The 19,229-nt window shown below is 43.4% G+C and overlaps 1 protein-coding gene across 2 annotated transcripts in view; it reads right to left on the bottom strand.

The window, feature by feature from the left end:
• Positions 1-478: 478 nt before the first annotated feature.
• The window catches only part of LOC142315539 (BTB/POZ domain-containing protein 2-like), a 148,540-nt gene continuing 129,789 nt past the window's right edge, over positions 479-19,229 (bottom strand). For both annotated transcript variants that reach the window (XM_075352555.1, XM_075352556.1), the window contains 3 exons: positions 18,609-18,696; positions 5,220-5,366; positions 479-949 (listed from right to left, as the gene is read on the bottom strand). In XM_075352555.1, coding sequence (XP_075208670.1) covers positions 788-949; positions 5,220-5,366; positions 18,609-18,696 — 397 coding nt within the window. In that variant the 3' untranslated portion in view covers positions 479-787. The remainder of the gene's footprint in view (positions 950-5,219; positions 5,367-18,608; positions 18,697-19,229) is intronic.

Raw genomic sequence — 19,229 nt, forward strand, 5'->3', positions numbered from 1 at the left:
GTGCATAGGATGACCATGATCACCATGCATGATGGCGGCCATACTGAACAGTTATGCTAGTTTGTGGAACAATTGTGACATCTCCAATTATCGGCACATGGTTTTTGGGGCACTCGCTCACTGTACAACGCCACTTTTTCACCTGGTGGAGAGTTTTGGTATACATTTTTTTTTTTTTAAGATGCCTTCTGTTTCCCCATGCCTTGAATTGCATACATACCAATTTTCAGGAAATTCTGTCCACTGGGTCAGTCTGCACACGATTCCAAACACCCTAGGCTATTTCATGGCCACCTTGTACATCAGTAGCATTAAAGAGTTAAGATTGGATTGTATGATAGGTGACCAAGGTATCCTTCTGCTGTAACATTTATCAGGATTTCATTTATTTAAGTCTAGTTTGCTCAGCAATAATGCATATTCACTGCCTCAAAGTAATTCAAACCTAAATTATATCATTCACACAAAGGCTGCAGCATTATTACTTACATAGATCATAATTTATTTAAGTGGCACAGAAAGACAAAATTCAGATTTTGGCATTTACCATGTCTCTGAAAGGAGATATGGGTGAATGGTGATGTTAAATAGCCATGCCAAGTGCTGAAGACTTGCTAAATGTGGGGAAAATGGCAGTAGGCACAGTCTACATAGGTCCGATAATGCCGCCCACACTGTCCCAACTGAAAACATTGTCCTATGCTAGGCACACAAGTCTTTTGAAATGGATCCTTTGGATATAAAATGTGACGTAGCCACTGTCTTATATCATCTGAGTAAAAGCGGATTATGTGTAGAAAATAATCTCGGGGATCTGTCCATCCTCAACTGAAGTCCCATTGTTATTACCAGCTGCATAACAAAATGTAAAGCATGTCTTTGCACCAGTAGTTGGAGATTCATGGATAACTTTGCGTAGGCCTTTTGTACCATAGTGTGAGTCCGGACCCTAAAATAAAGATATGGAAAATGGTTAATACAAGTCCAGGTGTAGATTTTTTTTTCTCAATTTCATAACTACTAAGTCAATTCCTGACCAACATTGTATTTTCATATCTCAATAGGCTTTGTCTGTTTTGTACCATCTCTACTTGGTCAATGCCATGGTGTCTTGTCAATAAAGATCACCACACACATTAGAATAACGTTGGCCAAAACTGCTGAAATTGGTCAAACATGTATGGGGCCTTCCGACTCTCCCGCAACAGATGATGTCGTGGAAAATAAGAATTCAGCCTACTGGATTTCCAAAGATCAATTGCAGGATGAGTCTGGCATTGGCTCCTTCACAGAGAACACAGGAAAAGTTGGCCAAGCTCAGCATTTCTGTGTATGGGAGGAGATAGCTGCTGGCCAAACAATTCGTCCAGCTCACAGCTACATGAAGTGCATGGAAAGTTTAATGTGAATGTGTCAGCGGTTTTTTGCCATTTAATCTTGGAGCAACATGATGTAGGGGCTGAGACTCTGATTCCATCAATGTATTACTTACTAGTCCGTATACTGTCATTTTGATAAAATCCCCTTTATCTTTGCTGCAGATCTAGGAGTGCTTTAACCTTCGTCAGGCTGCATAATTTTACAACGTTAACAGCGACCCCTTATCTCGGAAGGGGGTGGAGATATTTTATTGAAATTTGGCCAATATATTCTGGACCAAAACTGCAGAGATGTCACGAAATTTCAGCCCTCTACGGCTTTTGGAAAAAAAAAATGTATTGCAATTTTAAAACAGAATAGTTACAATTGTACCTATTCAGCCGGACGAAGGTTAAATGCTGAGCTGTGCATAACCTCATCCACATTACGGATCAGCAGCTTTCTGTCCACACTGTACAATGACGAAGCTGCTAATCAGTGGTGTGGATGTGGTTACATCTATCAAGTTAACCAGGAGGCACATGACATGTAGTCCTGTAGTGATAATCACTTCCTGGTAAAACACATTTTATTGAAAAGCAACACATAACCCAATAAGAGGTATTCCTGGAATCAGGTTCTCAGCCTCCATATCACGCTGCCCTCAGATTACAAATGCAAAAGCTTGCTGACAGATTCCCTATCTCCAAGATCCTATCACAATTTGTAGTAGGCATCATAATATTATTAGCAAATACCTCCAATTAGACATGTAGTATAGTTCTCCTGATATCGCCATGTCTCTTACCTCATGTGCAGGGCATTGCAACTTAGGTATCCATCGTTATGACCACTCATGTACTGATAGTTAGTTACCGTATTTTTCGGACTATAAGACGCACCGGACTATAAGACGCACCCTGGTTTTAGAGGAGGAAAATGGGAAAATAAAACTTTAAGCAAAAAATGTGGTCATGACACACTGATATGGGGCGAGGATCTGCTGCTGACACTGTTATGGGGGTAATGTCCCCAAATTCTCTACTAAGGTACCCCATCCTGGTAATGATCCTCCTGCCTTGTATATGATCCTGCTATAAACCCCCATCCTGCTCATATACCCCCATCCTGCTCATATACCCCCATCCTGTTCATATACCCCCATCCTGCTCATATACCAGCATCCTGCTCATATACCCCCATCCTGCTCATATACTCCCATCCTGTTCATATACCCCGATCCTATTGATATACCCCCATCCTATTGGTATACCCCCCATCCATCCTGCTCATATTCCCCCATCCATCCTGCTCATATACTCCCATCCTGTTCATATACCCCCATCCATCCTGCTCATATACTCCCATCCTGTTCATATACCCCCATCCTGCTCATATACCCCATCCTGCTCATATACCAGCCACCTGCTCATATTCCTCCATCCTGCTCATATACTCCCATCCTGTTCATATACCCCATCCTGTTCATATACCCCGATCCTATTGATATACCCCCATCCTATTGGTATACCCCCCATCCATCCTGCTCATATTCCCCCATCCATCCTGCTCATATACTCCCATCCTGTTCATATACCCCCGATCCTGTTCATATACCCCCATCCTGTTCATATACTCCCATTCTGCTATATGCCCCCATCGTGCTCATATACCATCCTGGTATATGGCCTGTATCCTATAGCACAGAGAAAAAAAACAAACGTTTATACTCCCCTTTTCCTCACTCCTTGCAGCCGATCATCTTCCTCTCTGCACCACTGACCTGTGTGCGTGTGGAGCCGTTCCCCTGCAGCGCGCGATGTCTTCCTGTCTGTGCCGGTCAGCTGACCAGCACAGATCAGCTGACCGGCACAGACAGGAAGACATCGCGTGCAGCAGGGGGACGGCTCCACACACGGGGACGGGTGAGTGTACTGATTCACTGCACCCCGCGCTGGTGATGACGCGCGGGGGAGCAGTGAATACAGCCGCACATGATCACTCCAGGCTGTAATTGCCAGGGGTGATCATGCGGCCGGCTCTTTGCTATGCGCGCGTCCCCGCTCGTCCTCCCGCCCACCTGTCAGCGCCGGCTTCTGCACTGAGAAATGGGCGGGTGGAGAGGCGTGCATATGTAATGAGCGGGCCCACGTGGTCACGAGCAGGCGCTGCTACAGCCTGCTCGTGCCCCCGATGACCCGCAGCACCCTCATTCCCGGCCGCAGCCCTATAGTCAGACCATAAGACGAACCCCCAACTTTCCCCCAACATTTGGGGGGAAAAAAGTGCGTCTTATGGTCCGAAAAATACGGTAGTTGCTCTATATAACCATGGATACCTAAGCTGCAATGCCTGCAAATGCTATATCAGGAGAACTATACTACATTTCTAGTATTTGCTATTATTATACCTACTACATATTGGAATAGGCTCTTAGGAAATACCCCTTTAAAGGAGCACTCCGATGCAGTAATGTTTGAATAGTAAGTATTATAAAAGTTACAATGAGAAAGTGACTTTCTGGCCATACAAGAAACCCTGTGTGACCGACAGACCACAATTGCGGTCACATGATGCAGGAGAGGACAAGAGTGGTGTTGGTACTAATGACAGACAATAAAGACCTTTGCTGGGACTTCCAGCAAACACCTGTAATCTTGGGTGGAGGAGGGAACTCTCGACAGAGAATCCCCCTCTATTTAATTATTTTTCAGAGTATTGAAAGGTGGATATTCCTCGTCCTGCTTCACAGAAGCATACTTTTCAGCAGTATTCTATAATGCCAATGTTAAATCAGAAATAGAGAAAAATTGACAGCAATAAGGACAATAAATAATGCAGAAAGATTTCGGGAAGCTGAATGCTTGGGTAAAAAATATGGATTTTTAATGTGGATAAATGTAAGGTCATGTACAGAATAAGTAAAATGTACAATTATGTGCTAAATCGTAAAACATTGGGTAAAACTGATGCTGAAAAAGACTTGGATGTTTAAGTGCATGCCAAACTCAACTGTAGTGACCAATGCCAGGCAGCTGCTGCCAAGGCTAATAAAACAATGGGATGCATAAAAAGAGGCATAGCTGATCATGAGAAGAATTTACAATACGGTGTATAATTTTATATAACAAGGACATAGCTGGACTAAAGTGAGTGCAGAGAACAGAGAATTTATCTCCTGAACGTCCAAAAAATTGTCATCAAAGTGTTGCTAAATTTACCAAGAGTACGCCAGTCTAAATAAATTTGCCCCATGAGTCCATGGCACAAACCATGTAAAATGATCTCATCCAAAGGGGCAAAACAATTGGCTTTTAGCAGCTTCATTCAGCGATCAGTGTCGTCTCAGCAGCTGGGCACCGACTATGGAAAAGCCATGTCAAACTGCAATTACTCTGCAGATTCATCAAACTGTTTACCAGATTTCTAGAGGTAATGGTTCGACATTTTTGAGCAACTCATGATTGTGTAAACATTTTTAGACTTTTTTACACCATAACCAACCAGCTCTGGCAACTTTTTGAAAAATGGGTGGAATGCTATATAAGCAGTGTCAATTTAGACAGAAAAGTAGTCCAGTCCCTGATTTAGTAGATTTGTACAGTGAATGGCAGCCAGAAGATGCACCAAATTCCTTAAAAATTTGGCACAAAAGCTCCTTATTGAATTTGGCACATCTTACTTCAGTAAGTCTAGTATTCTAAAAGTGAGTCGAGAAATTGGGGTCTAAGATTTTAGGCTTCTACAACCCCCATGATATAACTTCCAATTTGATTTAAATGAACAAAATCAACCCCTACAGATACAACACTATCATTTCCAAAACAAAAAAACAACAGAATCACTTGGTGAAGCAATACCTTTAGTGTTGCACATGCAGTGTAGTTAACGTTCGGTAGGATTTCCACTGGTTCTTTAAACATCACCCTAAACGTACTTGACGAACCATCACAGCTGAATCCTGTGTCATTCTGTCCGAGTACTGTATTGCTATCTGTGTGAATAATCTAAGAAGAAGGGGAAAAAAAATTACGGTACATAATATGGCAGTTAATTTTTGGGTTCATCTGCTGTGTAACCTTGCCCCACTTATAAAAGGGTTGCCCACTATTCGGACAACCACTTCTCCATCCCTATGCCTTCCCTCACCCTTCACCTAGAAAGTAACACCATCTCTATTCACCACCAACCAGTGCGGGCTTCATTCTCACCCTCCTTCAGACATATGAAGACGTTCGTAGAAAGCGAGAGCAGCAGGATGTATCTGAAGGACGGGAGAGCGAACTGGCTGCCAATTGGTAGCAGGGATCACTTGACAAATATCACACAATCCCTGGGACAGGGAGGTATAGATGGCATTATTTCGTTGGGGAGGGAACATAGGGATGGACAACAGGTTGTCCAATAGTGGACAACCCTTTTACAATTTTGCAAGTCTCACGTTCTTAAAGTATACATGTAGAGTGATAGAACTACTGAGACTACATTATTTCATACAATGCAATTAGAATTTTCAATTTATATAGATGAAAAGGTTACCCATTAACATCTTTGTTTTTTCAATTCTGACCAGTGTCACTTTATGAGGCAATAACTCTGAAATGCGTTAAAATATCCCAGTGATTGAGGACGTTTTTTCGTGACACAATATACGTTACGCTAATGGTGAATTTAGGTCCATAAGTTTTGCGTTTATGTATAAAGATATCAGAAATTTGACAATATTTTCTACAATTTTGCACATTTTTAAAATCGGATTATCCATATAATCCAGATAGTCATTACACACAAAAAAGTTAAATAACATTTAGCTCAGGTCTGCTTTACAGCAGCACTATTTGTAAAAATATTCTTTTATGTTAGAAGGTTTAAAATTCTACCAACAATTTCATTTTTTTTCAAGGAAATTTACAAAACATTTTTTTAAAGATCTATTCAGTTTTGAAGTGACTTTGGGGGGACCCATGTATTGGAAAACCCCCAAAAATGATACCACTTTAAAAGGGAATCTGTCAGGTCCCCTATGCCCTCCAACACAGCAGCATTCATATCTGTATGACAAAATTCCCTGCCTGACCAACCTTGTATAATGTTATTCACTAAAATCAATGTTTAACAAAAGGATTTATAAACTGCACTATAACCTTTTATTTCACAAAAAAACCCTATTTTTTCCCTTAATGCATTATATCAGGCCTGCACAACATGCGGCCTGTCGAAACATGTTGTGTGGCCTATGGAGAATCGGGAAACTCTGGTTATCATCCTTTTATATTCAATTGCATTTGCCTCCGTCAGATGCGAATACCGTTGAATACTTTGGGGTCTGGTCATGGGGTAGAGTAGTGCTAGTGAGTCCCTACCTCGACGTGCAGCAACGTGATGAGTCATCACACTGTTGCCATCACCACAGTGCAGTGGTGGGAGGGGTATAGTACAGATAGGAGCAGTGTGTGTATGATGGTGGTTTTAGCATTGCAATCATGTACTGATAGTAGTTGTGGCGCTGAATTCATGTACTGATGGTGGTCCTAGCGCTGCATTCATGTACCAATGGTGGTTCTGATCACGTAGCAATTAATAACAGGCTTCATGTAAACTGAAAATCCTCAAAAAACTTAGTTTTGAGATAATGAGGAAGATTTTGTTGAGTTTGTTTAAAAAAAACTCAGTGTAAGTTTGAGTGTGTTCACAGTGACATTTTACAGCAGACACCCTCCAACTACTTCTCAAATACTCAACACTTGGTTGTGAAGGGTTAAAGATTTTGCAGCTTCTCTGGGGAGAATTGGACTCCCTACCTCAGAGGTTAAACCTTTTATTACATTTACTCCTCAACCTACAAAGAGATTTTTTACTGATACATCTAAATTCTATCAGGGAGGGAAACTCTTCACACACCATCCGATTGGTCATTCCTTGTGCCAGCAAGATGTGATCAATTGCTGAGCTGCACAGCACAGCACTGTCAACTATATAGCAGCTGAGGACTGCACTTCTGCCTCTATCTTAATGAACAGGTGCATATTTGCAGTACCTTGCTGCAAATATACAACTATACAATAGACAGAGCTGTGCCACTCAGCAACTGATAACATGTTGATTACAAAACAGGTTAGTAACCTTTTATATGCATCTTTTAAAGCAAGTTAAATCATATAAAACTAAGTCTAGGCCATAAATATAAAAGTAGCGAACAAACCCTAATTTAGAAGCATGGTTAGCTAAATTTCACATAAAGTCCAAAGACATTATTCTTTCTTCTACACTCCAGTGGATTTTAATCCTTATCTTGATGCCCAGGAACTAAATGGTATAAATTATGATCTGACTAATCCACAGAGAAAGGCTAACATCTGTTAGCACCTTAAGATTATGGAAACCTACCTTAGTGCTGCAGGATATTAAAATAAAATATGCCATGCTGGAAGAATTAGCATGGAAATTTTCCTTACAGTCTTTCAGAAGTCAGGGGTACTACCAAATGCTAAGATCATTGATGATGTAGAAACCTTGTCAACAAATGTAAAGACTACGCATCCGGGGTAGTGGCATGACTACAGTATTTGCATACACAGCTGCAAGTGGCTTCAGCAGATACTAGGAGATTGGAAACTCCAGAGACTGACAGCTAATGCAGGTAGGGTCCCAATATTTTTCTATGAATCTTTTGAAATGGAAGGTGAGTTAGGTCACAAAACTAAAATGTCCCTATTTTTATGAAAAAATGGGCTTCAAAGGCAGTTTGATATGCCCAGGGTGTAATGATCCTATACAGTACCAGTAATAGAATAGGCTTCAAGGAGTTAACTCTGCCACTAAATGACACTGCTATTGGAGCTTAACCCCTTCACCCCCGGCCACTAAAACACCCTAATGACCGGGCCATTTTTTGCAATTCTGACCAGTGTCACTTTGACAGGTTATAACTCTGGAACGCTTCAACGGATCCTGGCGATTCTGACATTGTTTTTTCGTGACATATTGTACTTCATGTCAGTGGTAAATTTAGGCCGATATTTTTTGCGTTTATTTGTGAAAATTTAGGAAATTTGGCGAAAATTTTGAAAATTTCGCAAATTTCAAACTTTGAAAATTTATGCCCATAAATCTGAGAGATATGTCACACAAAATAGTTACTAAATAACATTTCCCACATGTCTACTTTACATCAGCGCAATTTTCGAAACAAATTTTTTTTCCGTTAGGAAGTTAGAAGGGGTCAAAGGTCATCAGCAAATTCTCATTTTTCCAACAAAATTTACAAAATAATTTTTTTAGGGACCACATCACATTTGAAGTGACTTTGAGAGGCCGAGGTGACAGAAAATACCCAAAAGTGACCCCATTCTAAAAACTACACCCCTCACACTGCTCAAAACCACATCCAATAAGATTATTAACCCTTTAGGTGCTTCACAGGAACCAAAGCAATGTGGAAGGAAAAAATGAAAATTTTACTTTTTAACACAAAAATGTTACTTTAGCCATAAAATTTTCATTTTTACAAGGGAGAAAAGAGAAAGTACACAATACAATTTATTGTGCATGTTCTCCTGAGTACGCTGATACCCCATATGTGGTAAAAATCAATTGTTTGGGCGCACGGCAGAGCTCGGAAGGGAAGGAGCGCCATTTGAATTTTTGAACGCAAAATTAGCTGCACTCATTAGCGGACGCCATGTCGGGTTTGAAGACCCCCTGAGGTGCCTAAACAATGGAGCTCCCCCATAAGTGACCCCATTTTGGAAACTAGAGGCCTCAAATAATTTTTCTAGATGTTTGGTGAGCACTTTGAACCCCTGGGGGCTTCACAAAAGTTTATAGCGTTGAGCCGTGAAAAGAAAAAAAAAAATTTTTACCACAAAACGGTTGCTTCAACTAGGTAGCTTTTTTTTTCACAAGGGTAACAGGAAAAAATGCACCATAAAATGTATTGTGCATTTTCTCCTGAGTACGCAGATACCTCATATGTGGTGGAAATCAAATGTTTGGACACACAGCAGTGCTCGGAAGGCAAGGAGCGCCATTTGAATTTTTGAGTGCAAAATTAGCTGCACCTGTTAGCGGACGCCATGTCGGGTTTGAAGACCCCCTGAGGTGCCTAAACAATGGAGCTCCCCCACAAGTGACCCCATTTTGGAAACTAGAGGCCTCAAATAATTTTTCTAGATGTTTGGTGAGCACTTTGAACCCCTGGGGGCTTCACAAAAGTTTATAGCGTTGAGCCGTGAAAAGAAAAAAAATTTTTTTTACCACAAAACGGTTGCTTCAACTAGGTAGCTTTTTTTTTCACAAGGGTAACAGGAAAAAATGCACCATAAAATGTATTGTGCATTTTCTCCTGAGTACGCAGATACCTCATATGTGGTGGAAATCAAATGTTTGGACACACAGCAGTGCTCGGAAGGCAAGGAGCGCCATTTGAATTTTTGAGTGCAAAATTAGCTGCACCTGTTAGCGGACGCCATGTCGGGTTTGAAGACCCCCTGAGGTGCCTAAACAATGGAGCTCCCCCACAAGTGACCCCATTTTGGAAACTAGAGGCCTCAAATAATTTTTCTAGATGTTTGGTGAGCACTTTGAACCCCTGGGGGCTTCACAAAAGTTTATAGCGTTGAGCCGTGAAAAGAAAAAAAATTTTTTTTACCACAAAACGGTTGCTTCAACTAGGTAGCTTTTTTTTTCACAAGGGTAACAGGAAAAAATGCACCATAAAATGTATTGTGCATTTTCTCCTGAGTACGCAGATACCTCATATGTGGTGGAAAGTAATTGTTTGGGCGCATGGCGGGGCTCAGAAGAGAAGGAGCGCCATTTGACAGCAAAATTGGTTGGAATCATTAGCGGACACCATGTCACGTTTGGAGACCCCCTATGGTGCCTAAACAGTGGAGCTCCCCCACAAGTGACACCATTTTGGAAACTAGAGCCCTCAAATAATTTTTCTAGATGTTTGGTGAGCACTTTGAACACCTGGGGGCTTCACAGAAGTTTATAGCGTTGAGCCGTGAAAAGAAAAAAATTTTTTTTTACCACAAAACGGTTGCTTCAACTAGGTAGCTTTTTTTTTCACAAGGCTATCAGGAAAAAATGCACCATAAAATGTATTGTGCATTTTCTCCTGAGTACGCAGATACCTCATATGTGGTGGAAAGTAATTGTTTGGGCGCATGGCGGGGCTAAGAAGAGAAGGAGCGCCATTTGACAGCAAAATTGGTTGGAATCATTAGCGGACGCCATGTCACGTTTGGAGACCCCCTATGGTGCCTAAACAGTGGAGCTCCCCCACAAGTGACACCATTTTGGAAACTAGAGCCCTCAAATATTTTTTCTAGATGTTTGGTGAGCACTTTGAACACCTGGGGGCTTCACAGAAGTTTATAGCGTTGAGCCGTGAAAAGAATTTTTTTTTTTTTTTACCACAAAATGGTTGCTTCAACTAGGTAGCTTTTTTTTTCACAAGGGTAACAGGAAAAAATGCACCATAAAATGTATTGTGCATTTTCTCCTGAGTACGCAGATACCTCATATGTGGTGGAAAGTAATTGTTTGAGCGCATGGCGGGGCTCAGAAGAGAAGGAGCGCCATTTGACTTTTCAAACGCAGTGCACTGATCGGCCGCTGCAGGACGCACGGTCGGATGCGATAAAAAAAAAGCGTCGGGGATACGTAAAAAAAAAAAAGTCACGCCAAAAATTGACCATGGATGCAGATACGTTATGTGCATCCCTGATCAGCGCTTGGCGGGACGCACGGACGGATGCGATACAAAAAGCGTCGCAAATACGGAAAAAAGTCACGCCAAAAATTGAGCAGGGATGCCGATCCGTTATCTGCATCCCTAATCAGCGCTCGGCGGGACGCACGGACGGATGCGATACAAAAAGCGTCGGGGATACGGAAAAAAAAGTCACGCCAAAAATTGAGCAGGGATGCCGATCCGTTATCTGCATCCCTGATCTGCGCTCGGCGGGACGCACGGACGGATGCGATACAAAAAGCGTCGCGAATACGGAAAAAAGTCACGCCAAAAATTGAGCAGGGATGCCGATCCGTTATCTGCATCCCTAATCAGCGCTCGGCGGGACGCACGGACGGATGCGATACAAAAAGCGTCGCGAATACGGAAAAAAGTCACGCCAAAAATTGAGCAGGGATGCCGATCCGTTATCTGCATCCCTGATCAGCGCTCGGCGGGACGCACGGACGGATGCGATACAAAAAGCGTCGTGAATACGGAAAAAAAAGTCACGCCAAAAATTGACCATGGATGCCGATCCGTTATCTGCATCCCTGATCAGCGCTTGGCGGGACGCACGGACGGATGCGATACAAAAAGCGTCGGGGATACGGAAAAAAAAGTCACGCCAAAAATTGAGCAGGGATGACGATCCGTTATCTGCATCCCTGATCAGCGCTTGGCGGGACGCACGGACGGATGAGGTGTAAAAATGGACAGGGGATACGGAAAAAAAAAAAAAAGTTATACTCACAGTACCCAGAGGACTAGCAGGAGGATCACTGACCAGAAGAGCTGCAGAGGAACAGATGGCAGAGAGATGGACAGCTTTACAGGAGCAGCAGGCAGATCAGCAGAATGCCCAGGAAGGACCCAGCGATGGACGCAGATGTGATCAGGCCGGTGAAGACAGGTAAGAGGACGTCGGGGGAGAGCAGAGGGGGAGAGGGGGGGGTGAGAGCAGAGGGGGAGGGGGGAGAGCAGAGGGGGAGAGCAGAGGGGGAGGGGGGGAGAGCAGAGGGAGAGGGGGGGAGAGCAGAGGGGGAGACCGGAGAGGGAGCTGCAGAAGCAGAATAGAAATAATGGGGGAGGCAGTCAGATCGCAGGGGGAGCGGATCGGGATGTCGGGGGGGGGGGGGGGTGGTTGGGGGGAGCAGATCGCGGGGGGGGCACGGCAGGGGCTATCACGGCAGCGCGCAGGGGCACCACGGGAGCGCGCACGGGCTGCAAAGTGAGCACAGTACTCACTTTGCAGCAGCAGCAGTGGTAGCAGATCGGGATGCCGGGGGGGCAGATCGGGGCGTAGGGGGGCAGATCGGGGGGGGGCACGGGCAGGGGCCTTCACGGGAGCGCGCAGGGGCCTTCACGGGAGCGCGCAGGGGCCTTCACGGGAGCGCGCAGGGAGCGGAATACTTACCATTAGAGCTGCAGCGGCGGAGACATCAGAGGCGGCGGCGGCAGCAGCAGCGGTGGCGTGGTACCAAAAGTACCAGCCACTCCACGCTGCAGCCATGTTGGGGGAGGGCTCGCAGGCCAGCACAGGCCTGGGGAGGGCGGCCACCTGCAGATCAGACCGCCCCACTGCACACTGATTGGAGCGATTGCGCGTCATAGCACGATCGCTCCAATCAGTGCTGCAGGGTCTGGGGGCGGCATGTTTGAGGTCCACCTATGATATGCTGCAGCAGCTGCGGCATCTCATAGCTGGATCTCACAGGATCGCACTAATTCGGGCATTATTTTTGCCGAAATTAGTGCGATCGATGTGGTTGGCGGTTCAGATTTGAACAGCCAATCACATCGATCGTCGATAGGGGGTGGCGATGCCACCCCCCCTGGGGTCAAGCAAAGGTCCCCTGCTGTAAGAAACAGCAGGGGACATCATTTGAAAGCCGTTGCTATGGCCACGGCAATCAAATGAAGTTTAGGCCGTAAAATTACGTCCCTGGTCGTTAAGTCACGTTAAAATAGGACGTAATTTTACGGCCCGCGGTCGTGAAGGGGTTAAGCAATTGTAGACAGAGTTCAATTCTGCTCCAGGATGTTCAGGATTCGTACCGAATACCTTGTGTCCGCTGCTGAACACTGACTTTTTACTGTACGTCCGGTTCCGGTTTAGTTTTGTCATCCGAATAAAGGTTGTAGTCCGCTTGTTATCAAAAATAGAGGGGATCCTGTAATTTAAAAAACGTGAGGTCCCCCTCATTTTTGATTACCAGCCTGGGGACTGGTATTATCAGGATGGGAATAGCCATGGTTATTGGCCCTTCCCAACCTAAAACTACTAGCCCGCAGCAGCCCCAGATGTGGCAAATCCATTAGATGCAATACAGAGGAGGATAATTTTATATTACAGGGAGATTTATGTAAATTGGAGGATTGGGCTGAGAAGTGGCAATTGAAGTTTAATGTAGATAAATGTAAGGTCATGCACTTGGGTAGAGGAAATAACATTTATGATTATGCACTTAATTGTAGAACACTGGGTAAAACAGACACAGAAAAAGACTTGGGTGTATGGGTGGATGGTAAACTTCACTTTAGTGGCCAGTGTCAGGCAGCTGCTGCCAGGGCTAATAAAATAATGGGATGTATTAAAAGAGGTATAAGTGTTCATGAAAAAAATATAGTTCTACCTCTGTACTAGTGCGACCGCACTTAGAATACTGTGTACAATTCTGGTCACCGATATATAAGAAGGACATAGCTGAACTGGAGAGGGTGCAGAGAAGAGCGACCAAGATTATTAGAGGAATGGGTGGGCTGCAATACCAAGACAGGTTATTAAACTTGGGGTTATTTAGTCTGGAAAAACGAAGGCTTAGGGGGGATCTAATCACAATGTATAAATATATGAGGGGACAGTACAGAGACATTTCCAAAGATCTTTTTACACCTAGGCCTGCGACTGGAACACGGGGGCATCCGCTACGTCTTGAGGAAAGAAGGTTTAATCATAATCACAGACGAGGATTCTTTACTGTGCGAGCAGTGAGACTGTGGAACTCTCTGCCGCATGATGTTGTAATGAGTGATTCACTACTAACATTTAAGCAGAGCCTGGACGCCTTTCTTGAAAAATTTAATATTACCAGTTATGTATATTAGATTTTATGACAGGGTATTGATCCAGGGAACTAGTCTGATTGCCGGATGTGGAGTCAGGAAGGAAATTTTTTCCCCATTGGAACTTGTTTGCCACATTGGGTTTTTTTTGCCTTCCTCTGGATCAACATGTTAGGCTACAGGTTGAACTAGATGGACTTAGAGTCTCCCTTCAACCTTAAAAACTATGATACTATGAAACTATGATACTAAGATACTATGAATTCTGGCGCTTTACCCATCTCATCCCGATTGCCTTGGTGCGGTGGCAATCAGGGTAATATATGGGGTTGATGACACACACACAATTTCACCCCTTCATTAACCCCCAAAACATCCATACAGGTCCGACGTAACGCAGACGACAATCCAAAGACAATCTCAGCTCTGCTACATCCAGAAGCTGTAGTGATGGAAAATGCGACCACTCACTTCAGCTTCTGGGATCCACAGCTGTGGGGGACCCAGCAGTGACATCAGTGAGTTCACCGGAGGTCACAGCCAGGCCTCCACGGTACCAAGAGTGACCGCCGGTGAACCCCCTGCCGGATTGCAGGACACGCCGCCACAGCAGTCAAAAAATCCAGCAGTTAAGTCACCTGACTTCACACTAGGGACTATCAGCTGCCCTCAGTTAACTCTGTTTGAACCCGCTGCCAGATTGAGGGACATGGTGGCACAATAGTCTGGCAATGGATTCAATTAAGTTCAAAACGTGGGAGCCTACAGCTATGAACTAGGTTGAACTGCTGCACCGCCGTTTCAGGAAATCCAACAGTCCGACAATAGTTCAACTGAGGTCACAAGTAGAGGTTTCCATAGTGTGAACTCCGTTGAAGCCACTGCCGGATTGCCGGACTACTGGCCTGCCATATTCCGCAATCTGGCAGAAGGCTCAACTGAGTTCACCGACAGCAGCGGGGGAAGTCCTCGACTATGAACTTAGTGACGCCAACGCTTCTCACAGCCAAGGGCTCCCTGTTGCCCTTAGAGTGTCCCGGAGGCTGCAGTGACAGGTAACCTTTTTCATCACTGCAGACTCCGGATGTAGCAGAGCCAGGATTATCGTGGCACATCGTGTGCATTACAGTTAGGTCCAGAAATATTTGGACAGTGACACAAGTTTTGTTATTTTAGCTGTTTACAAAAACATGTTCAGAAATACAATTATATATATAATATGGGCTGAAAGTGCACACTCCCAGCTGCAATATGAGAGTTTTCACATCCAAATCGGAGAAAGGGTTTAAGAATCATAGCTCTGTAATGCATAGCCTCCTCTTTTTCAAGGGACCAAAAGTAATTGGACAAGGGACTCTAAGGGCTGCAATTAACTCTGAAGGCGTCTCCCTCATTAACCTGTAATCAATGAAGTAGTTAAAAGGTCTGGGGTTGATTACAGGTGTGTGGTTTTGCATTTGGAAGCTGTTGCTGTGACCAGACAACATGCGGTCTAAGGAACTCTCAATTGAGGTGAAGCAGAACATCCTGAGGCTGAAAAAAAGAAAAAATCCATCAGAGAGATAGCAGACATGCTTGGAGTAGCAAAATCAACAGTCAGGTACATTCTGAGAAAAAAGGAATTGACTGGTGAGCTTGGGAACTCAAAAAGGCCTGGGCGTCCACGGATGACAACAGTGGTGGATGATCGCCGCATACTTTCTTTGGTGAAGAACAACCCGTTCACAACATCAACTGAAGTCCAGAACACTCTCAGTGAAGTAGGTGTATCTGTCTCTAAGTCAACAGTAAAGAGAAGACTCCATGAAAGTAAATACAAAGGGTTCACATCTATATGCAAACCATTCATCAATTCCAAAAATAGACAGGCCAGAGTTAAATTTGCTGAAAAACACCTCATGAAGCCAGCTCAGTTCTGGAAAAGTATTCTATGGATAGATGAGACCAAGATCAACCTGTACCAGAATGATGGGAAGAAAAAAGTTTGGAGAAGAAAGGGAACGGCACATGATCCAAGGCACACCACATCCTCTGTAAAACATGGTGGAGGCAACGTGATGGCATGGGCATGCATGGCTTTCAATGGCACTGTGTCACTTGTGTTTATTGATGACATAACAGCAGACAAGAGTATCCGGATGAATTCTGAAGTGTTCCGGGATATACTTTCAGCCCAGATTCAGCCAAATGCCGCAAAGTTGATCGGACGGCGCTTCATAGTACAGATGGACAATGACCCCAAGCATACAGCCAAAGCTACCCAGGAGTTCATGAGTGCAAAAAAGTGGAACATTCTGCAATGGCCAAGTCAATCACCAGATCTTAACCCAATTGCGCATGCATTTCACTTGCTCAAATCCAGACTTAAGACGGAAAGACCCACAAACAAGCAAGACCTGAAGGCTGCGGCTGTAAAGGCCTGGCAAAGCATTAAGAAGGAGGAAACCCAGCGTTTGGTGATGTCCATGGGTTCCAGACTTAAGGCAGTGATTGCCTCCAAAGGATTCGCAACTAAATATTGAAACTAAAAATTTTTTTTTGGGTTTGGTTTATTTGTCCAATTACTTTTGACCTCCTAAAATGTGGAGTGTTTGTAAAGAAATGTGTACAATTCCTACAATTTCTATCAGATATTTTTGTTCAAACCGTCAAATTAAACGTTACAATCTGCACTTGAATTCTGTTGTAGAGATTTCATTTCAAATCCAATGTGGTGGTATGCAGAGCCCAACTCGCGAAAATTGTGTCACTGTCCAAATATTTCTGGACCTAACTGTACGTCGGACCTGCAGGGGTGTTTTTGGGGTTAATAAGTGGGTAAAAGAGGGTGTGTGGTTTTTTTTTTACTTCAAATAAAGAATTTTTCTGTGTATTTATTTTCTTTACCTTACAGGTTAGTAATGGGGGGGTCATAAACCCCTTCCCCATTACTAACCTTGGACTTGATGGCAGCTGTGATTTTTGATAAATTACAGCTGACATCAGCCCCACATATTACGCCAATCGCCACCACACCAGGGCAATCTGGATGAGCTGGGTAAAGCGCCAGAATTGGCGCACCTAATGGATGAGCCACTTCTGGGGCGGCTGGGGGCTAGTATTTTTAGGTTGGGAGAGGCCAATATTCATGGCTTTTCCCTCTCTGATAATACTAATCCCCATCTGTCAGTTTTACCGTGACTGGTTATCAAAAATGCAGCCCATAGTTCTGTTTTACCCGCGCTTATTATCAAAAATATGGCGGGAGCCCACGACAATTTTTTTTTTATTTCTTGTTACACTACCATACAGCACACTCGTCTGCAATCACAGACGCTGCCCAAGTGCGGAGGGAAGTGGATAGCAGTCTGCAACTAATCACAGACACTGGCACAGAAGGTGGAAGGGAAAAGTAGTGTATATTCATGAAGCTTAGTGAACTAGCCCAGAAAAGAGTCTGACTGCAGTATTACACGGTATGTATAATGGTCTTGCTCTTACCCCCATTTACCTTCCTTTTATAGCCACCTATCCCATACTAGGACCATTTCACAACGCAAAAGTTCTCATTCCCATTGACTTTTATGGGGTTCATTAACCAGGGTCAAGTTCAGTTTAAGTTTGCTTCCACGGACGCGACTTTTTTTTTTTTTTTTAAAGTCTGTGCGGATTCGGTGAACCCAAATATCCACGGGTCCACTTATCACTACTCCTCCCTCTCTACAGGAATACTTAAGGGCATTTAAGGATGGGGCTCTACCTGAAGATCTTTGTGGCACAAAGACAGGTCCTGAAGAAGCAAAGCAAAATGCAAAAGACTGAAATTTTTTGGGCTTCCCACATTATGGTCAAAGGAATATTGGGGTATAGCTGCAGGTCCCTTTACCACCCCTGACCCATTTCCCTAAGCAAGGAAGGAAGACCACATGTCAAAGATAGAATACAGGGTCTACAGTGGAACATAATATTGATTCAGCAATAGGACACAAGTTGCAGTCATCTCTTGGGCCATCTGTGACAACCACTTTGATAAGCTTTAAGGGCTCCTGTATTGAAGTAATCTGAAATCTACATGTGAACCTGAAATTTCAGAATACAAGGAAATTAAAGCAAAAGGGGTCTTTGATGCTCTTTTGGATAAACTGGCATAAAATATCCAGTAGTCTGGGTATTGAGATTTTTGGGACAATTGTAGGAGTTGGTGATTTGCATAACCAAGCTTTGTGGCGCGACAAGTGACTAACACGTTTAATTGCTCCATGGCAGGAGGAGGCTTTTGACTGCTAAGAAGCTTCTAATGCCAGTTTATGGTCATCGTTTGATGAAAATGTTGCTTTGGACCTTTGTTTGCTGATTGGCGGTTCTTTACACAGACTAACCTTGCTTCAGAAGCATACTGGCTGCCATTGTTCTGCTTATACCACAGGATCCATTGTGACACAATAAAATACAATATTCATACCTGAATATTAACTTGATAGTCTGTTGGACCATGTATTGAACCATAAAGTGCAAAACCCACAACAAATATTCTTCGATTAACTGAAAACCTGAAATGTTTACAAAAAATAAAATCAGCAAAAAAATTGAGAAGTAGCAATGATAAAACTCTATTGTTATTCTATTTACATAAATCTGTTCAACATGCAAATACATGCGACAACCTACAAGCAAGGAGACGAGAGATTTAGGAAGACGAGACGAGGGATTTAGGAGGTTTTTAGTCAAAGATAGGCACATCAAGAGTATATCTCTGACATAAGTCTTCAACCCCTACCTGACATTGCTATTTTCTGTTTTTACCTCTTTTACAACAGCTAAAAACTTTATTTTTCCATCTAGATAGCCATAATTCTAGGTATTTTAATTTTTTTTCCCATTATGCTGGTTCCAATCGAGTTTATTTTATATTTTGATAGCTTGGAAGTTGACAAAATACCACGTGTATTTTTTTTATTCCTTTACTTATAACGTAGAAAGGTGGTGATTTGAAATCTGAAGTTTTATATTTAAAAAACAAAACAAAACAAAAAAAACAAACAAATTTTCACGGTACTTGTTAGTCCCCTTAGGGGACTTGATC

Source organism: Anomaloglossus baeobatrachus, chromosome 1, assembly GCF_048569485.1.
Source record: "Anomaloglossus baeobatrachus isolate aAnoBae1 chromosome 1, aAnoBae1.hap1, whole genome shotgun sequence".
Taxonomy (NCBI): Eukaryota; Metazoa; Chordata; class Amphibia; order Anura; family Aromobatidae; genus Anomaloglossus; species Anomaloglossus baeobatrachus.